This window comes from Carcharodon carcharias (genome assembly GCF_017639515.1).
Source record: "Carcharodon carcharias isolate sCarCar2 chromosome 37 unlocalized genomic scaffold, sCarCar2.pri SUPER_37_unloc_1, whole genome shotgun sequence".
Lineage (NCBI taxonomy): Eukaryota > Metazoa > Chordata > Chondrichthyes > Lamniformes > Lamnidae > Carcharodon > Carcharodon carcharias.
Window position 1 is genome coordinate 944,831 of NW_024470758.1, and position 11,412 is coordinate 956,242.

Sequence of the window (11,412 nt, forward strand, 5' to 3'; positions counted from 1 at the left end):
GGTTACGGGGAGAAGGCGGGAGAATGGGGTTGAGAAACTTATCAGCCATGATTGAATGGTGGAGCAGACTCGATGGGCCGAATGGCCTAATTTCTGCTCCTATGTCTTATGGTCTTATGGTGATCTCGAGGATGCCGTGATTGTGGAAACCTTCAAGAAAGGGGGGGTGGAATCCCACTGTGGAAATAACAGAGGCCTCTCCCTGCTTTCCACCGCAGAGAAGACCATCACAAGGACCCTTCTGAATGGACTTACCCCACCTGCTGAAGAGCTACTCGCCGACTCATCTCAATGTGGGTTTAGGCCATCAAGAGACAAGGCCAACATGACGTTCCCAGCTTGCCAACCACAAGGAAAACGCCGTGAATGACATCAACCTCTTTAGGTAGCATCCCTTGACTTGACAAAGGCCTTCGAGTCTGTACATCTTGAGGCATTCCGGAAGGTTCTGCCGAAGTATGGGTGCCCTCTGGATGCCATTGCCTTTACCATCCTTCACCGGCTTCATGTTGATATGTGAGTGGTGATCCTTGAAACCGGACCCATTACAGGCCCTTTTTGAGGTTGTGACAGGAGTCAAGCGAGGTGTGTCATCGCTCCAACTGTTTCCTTTCAATCTTCCTCACTCCGTCCGACTAGAGGGAAGCTCCCTGCTGGAGACGCAGCTTCTTTATCGAGTGGACAGTAAACCATTTTATTCCCCATCCCTAATTGCCCCTTGAGAAGGTGGTGGTGAGCCGCCTTCTTGAACCGCTGCAGTCCACGTGGTGTAGGTACACCCACAGCGCTGTTAGGGAGTGAGTTCCAGGATTTTGACCCACAAGCCCCAGCCGCATTGAATAGGATGCGTGAGGAGCTCCTGGAAAATGTGGAACACTCCCGGTACCTCAGAGGCCATCTTTCCCAGAGAGCTGACATCGAGGGAGAAATCCAGCATTATCTGAGATTCACTGCAGCAATCTTTGGTCACCTGAGGAAGCAAGTGTCTGAAGATCGAGACATTGAGACCGAAACCCAACTCATGGTCTATCTTGTTACTGTGATCCCTACCTTACTGCATGGGGCTGAAACATGGACAATGGACAGGAGGCTGTCCGGGGAGTATTACTGAAGGTAAGCATGCAGGTACAGCAGGCGGTAAAGAAGGCAAATGGTATGTTGGCCTTCATTGTCAGAGGATTCGAGTACAGGATCAGGGATGTCTTGCTGCAATTGTACAGGGCCTTGGTGAGACCACACCTGGAATATTGTGTGCAGTTTTGCTCTCCTTATCTGAGGAAGGATGTTCTTGCGATAGAAGGAGTGCAGCAAAGGTTTACCCGACTGATTCCTGGGATGGCGAGACTGACATATGAGGAGAGATTGAGTCGATTAGAATTATATTCACTGGAGTTCAGAAGAATGAGGAGGGATCTCATAGAAACCTATAAAATCCTAACAGGACTAGACAGGGTAGATGCAGGAAGGATGTTCCCGATGGTGGGGGGAGTCCAGAACCAGGGGTCACAGTCTGAGGATACGGGGTAGACCATTCAGGACTGAGATGAGGAGAAATGTCTTCACCCAGAGAGTGGTGAGGCTGTGGAATTCGCTACCACAGAAAGTAGTTGAGGCCAAAATATTGTATGTTTTCAAGAAGGAGTTAGATATAGCTCTTGGGGTGAAAGGGATTAAAGGGTACGGGGAGAAAGTGGGAGCAGGCTATTGAGTTGGATGATCAGCCATGATCATAATGAATGGCGGAGCAGGCTCGAAGGGCTGAATGGCCTCCTCCTGCTCCTAGTTTCTGAGTTGAGGGCTGTGAGGAGCTGGCACGAAAGTGGAATTGAGGCCCTGGGGCAGATCAGCCATAATCTTATTGAATGGCGGGGCAGGCTCGAGGGGCCGAATGGCCTACTCCTGCTCCTGTTTCTTACGTTCTTGTGTTCTTATGAGGCGCCCTCAAGGCGCTGGAGTCGACTCTGCCTGGGGTAGATCTTATATATTAAGCGGGAGGTCGGACGCACCAATGTCAGTTCCCTCTCGAGACGGTGATTGTCCAGCACCCCAGCTTCGCCGGAACTGTATCACAGTCCAGGTGTCAGATACTAGTCTCCCAAAGCAGATCTTCCTCCCCCCCCACCCCGCTCAGTCAGGGCAGACACACACTGGAGAAGGACTGAAGGAGGTTGCGCCCAAAGGCAACAGGAACAAATGCGACATTGGCCTCACCTCCTGGGACACCATCGCCTCGGCTCTGATACCTTCTGGCCTGACGTTGAAGTAATATCCTCAGTTTTGCCTCACCTGCTCCCACTTCATGTGCTTAATGTCTTTGGGAGGGTCACCATCTGAATTTCAGCGGGGAAATTCCTCTAATCCTACCCCCGCCCCACCACCTACCCCCCAACCACCCTCCAGCTCCACGCCTCCCACTTTAAAACAAATCTGTCTGGGCCTCTCCCCTCTCCGGTGGAATTCTCCGGTTGCCTGGTGACGGGAGGCAAGGCGATATTCCGAGCCGGTTCTCCCACCCGGTGGGAGCCCAGTGGCGCTCGTCTCCTCCCTCTGACAACGGGAAGATTGCCGTGTTAAATCGTTCGGGAGTAAAGCGCCGGCCTTCACGAAACCTTTGCGAGTGACTGTGGGCTGAGGGGAGGGACAATCCGACAGCGCAATGTCCATCAACAGGAGCGAGGTCTCCTTCACTCACTCTGTGTTGCCCTCTCATTCTGACAGCCCGAGGTCATCCTTACTGGATCATCAAGAACAGCTTTGGTGCAGACTGGGGCGAGGAGGTAAGTACTTCCCCATTCGTGCATAAGACCGAGGAGGAGGCCATTCTGCCCCTCGAGCCTGTTCCAGTATTCACTTTCCCCTCGGCTGATCTGTAACCCAGCCTTGGTTCCATAAGCCTTAATCCCCTTCCCCAGCAAAAATGTATCTGTCTCAGTTTACAAATTTCTAATTGACCCCCCCTCCCCCCCCCCGACTCCAAAGCCTTGACATTTTTGCTGGGGGGTGGGGGGGTGTTGGGGAGAGAATTCCCGGATTCCCACTCCCCTCCTCTGTGTGAGGAAGCCCTTCCTGACCTCACCCCTGAACAGCCTGGCTCTCGTTTTAAGGTTAACCCCACCCAGTGCCCCCCGCCCCAACCCAGCCCCCACCCTTGTTCTGGACTCCCCTCCCCCAAAACAAATCATTTTATCCTGTCAAATCCTGTAATCATCTTAAAAAACCTTCAATTGGATAGAATCGTAGAATCGTATCCAGCACAGAAGGAGGCCATTCAGCCCATTGTGCCTCTGCTGGCTCTTTGAAAGAGCTATCCAATTAGTCCCATTCCACCGCCCCCCCGCCACCTCCCCACCCCACCCTGCTCTTACCCCCTTGGCCCGACAAATTTTTCCGCTCAAGTATTTGTCCAATTTCCCTTTGGAATGTTCCTATTGAATCTGCTTCCGCCCCCATTTCAGGCAGCGCCTTCCAGATCACAACCACTCGCTGTGTAAACAAAAATTCTCCTCATCTCCCCCCTCTGGTTCTTTTACCGATTCTCTTCGATCTGTGTCCCCCTCTGGTTACCGACCCTCCTGCCACTGGGAACAGTCTCTCCTTATTTACTCTGTCCAAACCCCCTCATGGTTTTGAACGCCCCGATTAAATCTTCACCTTGACCTTCTCTGCAATAAGATTATAGAATCATAAGAAACAGGAGTAGGCCATTCGGCCCCTCCAGCCTGCTCTACCATTCAATAAGATCATGGCTGATCTGATTTGTGGCCTTAGCTCCACTTTCCTGCCTGCCCCCTTTAACCCTCGACCCCATTGTCGATCAAAAACCCGTCTACCTCAGCCTTGAATATATTTAGTGGCCCAGCCTCCACTGCTCGCTGGGGGAGAGAATTCCACAGACTCACGACCCTCTGAGAGAGGAAATTTCTCCTCATCTCCGTCTCACTTGAGAGACGCCTTATTTTGAAACTGTGGCCCCTCGTTCTAGACCCCCCCACGAGGGGGACACATCCTCTCAGCATCCACCCTGTCAAACCCCCTCAGAATCTTATATGTTTCAATAAGGTCGCCTCTCAGAATCACACAGTGAAGAAGAGGCCCTTCGGCCCATCGAGTCTGCACCGACACGTGAGAAACACCTGACCTACCTACCTAATCCCATTTACCAGCACTTGGCCCATAGCCTTGTATGTTATGAGGTGCCAAGTGCTCATCCAGGTACTTTTTAAAGGATGTGAGGCAACCCGCCTCCACCACCCTCCCAGGCAGTGCATTCCAGACCGTCACCACCCTCTGGGTAAAAAAGCTTTTCCTCACATTCCCCCTAAACCTCCTGCCCCTCACCTTGAACTTATGCCCCCTCATGACTGACCCTTCAACTAAGGGGAACAGCTGCTCTCTATCCACCCTGTCCATGCCCCTCATAATCTTGTACACCTCGATCAGGTCGCCCCTCAGTCTTCCCTGCTGCAACAAAAACAACCCAAGTCTATCCAACCTCTCTTCATAACTTAAATGTTTCATCCCAGGCAACATCCTGGTGAATCTCCTCTGCCCCCCCCCGCCTCCAGTGCAACCACATCCTTCCTATAATGTGGCGACCAGAACTGCACACAGTACTCCAGCTGTGACCTCACCAAGGTTCTATACAACTCCAACATGACCTCCCTACTTTTGTAATCTATGCCTTGATTAATAAAGGCAAGTGTCCCATATGCCTTTTTCACCCCCCCACTAACGTGCCCCTCTGCCTTCAGAGATCTATGGACACACACGCCAAGGTCCCTTTGTTCCTCAGAACTTCCTAGTGCCATGCTGTTCATTGAATACTTCCTTGTCAAATTACTCCTTCCAAAGTGTATCACCTCACACTTTTCAGGGTTAAATTCCATCTGCCGCTTATCTGCCCATTTGACCATCCCGTCCATATCTTCCTGTAGCTCAAGACACTCAACCTCACTGTTAACCACCCGGCCAATCTTTGTGTCATCTGCAAACTTACGAATCCTACCCCCCACATAGTCATCTATGTAGTTTATATAAATGACAAATAATAGGGGACCCAGCACAGATCCCTGTGGTACGCCACTGGACACCGGCTTCCAGTCACTAAAGCATCCTTCTGTCATCACCCTCTGTCCCCTACAACTAAGCCAATTTTGAATCCACCTTATCAAATTACCCTGTATCCCATGTGCATTTACCTTCTTTATAAGTCTCCCATGTGGGACCTTGTCAAAGGCTTTGCTGAAATCCATATAAACTACATCAACTGCACTACACTCATCTACACACCTGGTCACCTCCTCAACAAATTCAATCAAATTTGTTAGGCATGACCTCCCTGACAAAGCCATGCTGACTATCCCTGATCAAACCTTGCCTCTCCAAGTGGAGATAGATACTCTCCTTCAGAATTTTCTCCAATAGTTTCCCTACCACTGACGTGAGACTCACTGGCCTGTAGTTCCCTGGCTTATCTCTACAACCCTTCTTAAATAGCGGAACCACATTAGGTGTTCTCCAATCCTCTGGCACCTCCCCCGTGGCCAGAGAGGAATTAAAAATTTGGGTCAGAGCCTCTGCGATCTCTTCCCTTGTCTCCCTCAGCAGTCTGGGACACAAATCATCCAGACCTGGAGATTTGTCCACTCTTTAGCCTGTAGACACCTCCAGTACCTTGTTACGCCCCATATCAATTTGCTTAAGAACCTCGCAGTCTCTCTCCCTGAGTTCGATACCTTCATCCTCATTCTCTTGGGCGAAGACGATGTGAAGTATTCATTCAACACTCTAGCGACGTCCTCTGGCTCCACCCATAGATTGCCCCCTTGGTCCCTTATGGGCCCCACTCTTTCCCTGGTTATCCTCTTCCCATTGATATACTTATAGAATATCTTGGGATTTTCCCTATTTTTACCGACCGGAGCTTTCTCATATCCCCTCTTTGCTCTCCTAATTGCTTTTTTAAGTTCCACCCTGCACTGTCTGTACTCCACTAATGCCTCTGCTGATTTGTTTCCCTTGTACCAGCTAAAAGCCTCTCTTTTCCTTCTCATCGTAACCTGAATATCTCTGGTCATCCATGGTTCTCTGGGCTTGTTACTCCTTCCTATCACCCTAGAGGGAACATGTTGAGCCTGTACCCTCCCCATTTCCTTTTTGAACACCCCCATTGTTCCTCTGTAGATTTCCCCACGAGTAACTGTTCCCAGTCTACCTTGGCCAGATCCTGCCTTATTTTACTAAAATCCACTCTCCCCCAATCCAAAACATTTTTTGCAACTTGTCTATTTCTTTGTCCATAACAAACTTAAACTGTACCATGTTGTGGTCGCTATCACTAAAATGCTCCCCCACCACCACCTCAGCCACCTGTCCGGCTTCATTCCCCAGAATTAGGTCCAGCACTGCGCCGTCCCTTGTTGGACCCTCTACATATTGACCTAAAAGTTCTCCTGTACACATTTCAAGAAATCCACTCCATCCAAGCCCTTAACACGATGTCTATCCCAATTAGTGTTGGGAAAGTTGAAATCACTTAATATAATTACCCTATTGTTATTGTTTTTACACATCTCCGCTAATTGTGCACATATTTGCTCCTCAATTTCCCGCTGACTATCTGGGGATCTATAATAAACACCTAACAATGTGGTTGCCCCTTTTATATTCCTAAGCTCTACCCACAAAGCTTCATTCTATGCCCCCTCCAAGATATCATCTCTCCTTACTGCAGTAACTGACTCTTTAACTAATAATGTAATACCTCCTCCTCTTTTACCCCCTCACCTGTCAAGATCCTATATCCCGGAATGTTGAGCTGTTAATCCTGCCCCTCCCTCAACCATGTCTCTGTGATGGCTACTATATCACAATTTCACGTGTCAATCCTCACCCTTAACTCATCCATTTTACCTGTAATACTCCCGGCATTAAAGTAGAGGCCATCCAGCCTTGCCTTACTCCCTTGAAACTTAATGTAGCTGTACTCCCTCTGACTTGATTGTTTTACTGTTTTATGATGTGTCCCTATTCTGCTAACATTCTGTGTCCACTCCCCCTGCCGAATTAGTTTAAACTCCTCCCAACAGCACTAGCAAACACGCCAGCAAGGATGTTAGTCCCACTCTGGTTCAGATGTAGACCGCCTCGCTTGTGCAGGTCCCACCTTCCCCAGAAACGGTCCCAGTGATCCAGGAATCTAAAACCCTCCCTCTTGCACCAACTCTGAAGCCACATATTCATCTGTGCTTTTCTATTTCTGAGCTCGCTAGCACGTGGCACTGGGAGTAATCCAGAGATTACAACCTGGGAGCTCTTGCTTTTTGGTCTACTGCCTAACTCCCTGAATTCTTGATGCAAGACCTCATCCCTCTTTCTACATATGTCATTGGTACCAACATGTACCATGACATCTGCCTTTTCACCCTCCCCCTTCAGGATGCCCTGCAGCCATTCAGTGACATCCTGGACCCTGGCACTAGGGAGGCAACAAACCATCCTGGAGTCACATTGATGGCCATAGTAGCGCCTATCTGTTCCTCTGACTATAGAATCCCCTATTACTATTGCTCTTCCTTCCCTCCTGTACAGAGAGGCTGCTTGTGGTGCCAGGAGCTTGGCACTGTCCGCACTCCCCGGAGGAACCAGCGCCCTCATCAGCCTCCAAAATGGAATACCGATTTGCGAGCGGGACCCCAGGGGACTCCTGAACTACCTGCCTATTTCTCTTGGACTGCCTGGTGGTCACCCATTCCCTTCCTTCCTCAAGTCCCTTCAGCTGCGGTGTGACCACCTCTCTAAACGTGCTATCCACGATGCACTCAGACTCGTGGATACTCCACAGTGTCCCCAGTGAAACCCAAACTTCCAGGAGCTGCAGCTGGACACACTTTCTGCACACATGCTGGTCCCAGGCACTAGAAATGTCCCCGGCTTCCCACATGGAGCGCGAGGAGCACACCACGGCTTCGAGCTCTCCTGACATGACTTATCCCTTTAAATTAAACCTTTTAAATCAATTACTCTGGGGCCTTTCTTTCCTGATCCTTGTTACTACAGAATATACAAATTATAAACCACAAAAAGACCTTAAACAATAAAAGCAGTAAATACTTACCCACCTTACCCACTACTTACCAGTCAATCCTCTCCCTTGTAGCCTCTATTGCGGCAGCAGGGCAAGACCACTCTCTGAAGATTTAAATTAGCTGGATCACCAAGAAAGAAAATGCAAAGAGCACCTCTTCCCCTCTGCACCGAATTCTCACTGTGCACCAAATTGCCAATACCCACACTCACTCTGGCTGTGTCTCACTCAAGATGAGCTCTGTCCCCTACTCATTCTTCTAAACTCCAATGAGTATCAGCCCAGCCTGCTCAACCTTTCCTCATAAGACAAACCCCTTCAACCTGGTGATCAGCCAAGTGAACCTTCTACGAGCTGCTCCCAATGTATTTATATCTCTCATTAAGTAAGGAGACCAAAACTGCACTCAGTAATCCAGGTGTCATCTCACCCAATGCTGTGTACAGCTGTAGTAAGACTTCCTGATTTTTATACACCATCCCCCTTGCAAAAGACATTCACTTTGCCCTCCTCATCACTTGCTGTACATGAATGCTAACTTTTTGTGATTCATGTATATGAGGACACCCAGATCCCTCTGCACTGCAGCATCCTGTATTCTCTCCTTGTTTAACTAATATTCTGCTTTTTTATTCTTCCTGCCAAAGTGAACAACCTCACATTTTCCCACATTATACTCCATCTACCAATTTTTTTCCTGCTCACTTATATATATTTCCCTTTGCAGACCCTTTGTATCCTCCTCGCTACTTACTTTCCCACCTATCTTTGTATCGTCAGCAAATTTGGCTGCAATATATTTAGTCCTGTCATGTAAATCATCAATATAGATTGTAAATAGTTGAGGCCCGAGCACTGACCCTTGTGGCACTCCATAGTTACAGTGTGCCAGCCTGAAAATGCCCCATTTATCCTGACTCTCTGCTTCCTGTGAGCCAAACCTCTATCCACAAAAATATATATCACCATCAACACCATGAGCTCTTATCTTATGTAGTAACCTTTTATGTGGCACCTTATCAAATGCCTTTTGGAAATCCAAATACCGCACATCTACTGGTTCCCCTTTATCCACCCTCTTTGTTAATCCTCCGAGAATGCAAATAAATCAATGAATGCAGTGCATGATGTGACGGGGGAGGTGAGAGAGGGAGCATCACTGGATAGTGTTTGAGAGTGAGAATTACCCCCACAACTGACTTTCTCCTAATGCTGGGGGTGGGCATGTAGAGGACAATCGTGGCTAACGCAGCCCACAGATAAGAGGCTGAATCTGAGGCCTCAGTCTGTACCTCAGCATAACAGCGGTTACATGACAGGAGGAAAGATCTTATTTTCAAACAGCAGGAGGCCATTCAGCCCATTGTGCCTGTGTCAGCTCTCTGACACAGCATTCCAATTAGCCCCACTGATTTATCCTCTTTCCCCCCCTGCAAATTTACTTCCCTGCAATCTGGGGAAATTTTGCCGGATTGTTGAGGAGCATTCTGGTTTCCAAGGAGACAGCCAAAGACAGCCCACGCTGTGGTGGGGTGGAGTGGGGGGCAAAGCAGTGACTACTCGCAGGGTCACTAACACTGACTTGGATGGTGGTGTGGTTCCGAGTGAGAGAATGGGGTCATTTCCATTGATTTGTGTGTGGCTCCGATGAGGGGAGCACAGTTGGTCACGGTGCCACTATTAACAAGCCCATAGATCTTTGGGAATCCTGCTGACTGGATCCCAAAACACAGGGGGAAAAGGGAAAAGGGATTGTTCCATTAGAATCTATCCAATAAGAGTAGTTGAGAAGGAATTGGATCGCTGAAATTCTGGCCAATGGGATGGATGAGTTCATTGAAATCCTGGCCAATGAGAGTAAGATTACAGTGTTCTCTCTCTCTCTCTCTCTCTCTCCCCACATCTCTCTTTCCTGGTATATATACAATATATATGAACACATCATTGAAATCCTGGCCAATGAGAGTAAGATTAGTGTTCTCACACTCTCTCCACATCCCCTCTATCACTCTTTCTCCCTCTGTGTCTTCCTTTCCTGACCGCTCTCTCTCTCTCTCTCTCTCTCTCTCTGGACATATACAATGTATATGAATACATCATTGTCCATTCACAATAGGGGAAAACTCCACTGTCTTGTAAGTAAAGCATGTTCATGAGGAAGTCACTTTCTCCCACCCTCCTTTATCCCACAGGGGTACTTCCGTATCTACCGCGGAGAGAATGCTTGCGGAATCAACAAGTTTCCCATCACCGTTATCATCTAATAGAAGATCTGGCAAGTCGCACGGAGGGACACGGGCAATTCTACTGCACGCAGCCCTACAGAAGGAGGGAGCCCAGATTCTCAGCTTAACGCAGCTTCGGTGCTCAAAAGGGGATCCCCCCAGACCCCCACCCCCACCCCCACACCCCCAAACCCCCCCACCCCCACCCCCTTCCCCCACCCCCACCCCCACCCCTTGATGATGCCGATCGCACTTTCCAATTCCAGTGTCATTCCCTGACCCGCTCAGTATGGGATGTTACACCGGTATCAGGCACTCTCTAAACCCCCGGTTAATGTACAAGTCGCAAGGCCCCATTTCGGATCCAATCGGCAACTGGTTCTGGGTGAAAACAAACCAGAAATGTTGAAGAAAAACGATTGTGTGATTTTGGAAGGTAAAGTTTAATGATAACCAACCAATCAGGGGTCACTTGTAATTCTAGCCAATGGGAAGAGAGTAGTCGATTGGCATTCTGGCCAATGGGAAGAGAATTGGTCGATTGTAATTCTGGCCAATGGGAAGTGAGTGTTTGATTGGAATTCTACCTGATTGGAAGGGATTGGTCCATTGTATTGCTGTTGTCCAATTTAACTCAACTCCATCTCAAGCAGATGTGGTTTTCAGCTTTTGCGATAGTTTAATAAAGCAACATGAACATCCCAGTGACTGGAGTTATTTTGTTATCACTATCTCCAGGGAACCCAATCAGCCACTGGCCCAGCCTGTTGACCTGCTAAGTCTTAGAAAGGGGGAATGATGGGGTGAGATGAAGAGAAGGTGAGAGGCGGCTCGAGTGGAGCATTAACACCAGCACAGAGTAGGTGGGCCGAATGGCCTGTTTCTGTGTCAAACTCACCGCTTAGATTCCAGTCTATAACTCACTCCAGGGTATCTGTTATTCTATATATAAACCACCCGAAACCTCGATTAGATTCCACTCTGTAACTCACTCCCCGGTATCTGTTATTTTATATATAAACCACCCGAACCCCTCGATTAGATTCCAGTCTGTAACTCACTCCCGGGTATCTGTTATTCTATATATAAACCACGCGAACC

The 11,412-nt window shown here is 48.8% G+C and overlaps 1 protein-coding gene across 3 annotated transcripts in view; it reads left to right on the forward strand.

The window, feature by feature from the left end:
* Window positions 1-10,473, forward strand: part of LOC121274599 (cathepsin L-like) — a 75,614-nt gene extending 65,141 nt beyond the window's left edge. For all 3 annotated transcript variants that reach the window (XM_041181937.1, XM_041181934.1, XM_041181935.1), the window contains 2 exons: window positions 2,719-2,777; window positions 10,279-10,473. In XM_041181937.1, the coding sequence (XP_041037871.1) occupies window positions 2,719-2,777; window positions 10,279-10,350 (131 nt within the window). In that variant the 3' untranslated portion in view covers window positions 10,351-10,473. The remainder of the gene's footprint in view (window positions 1-2,718; window positions 2,778-10,278) is intronic.
* The last annotated feature ends 939 nt before the right edge of the window (window positions 10,474-11,412 follow it).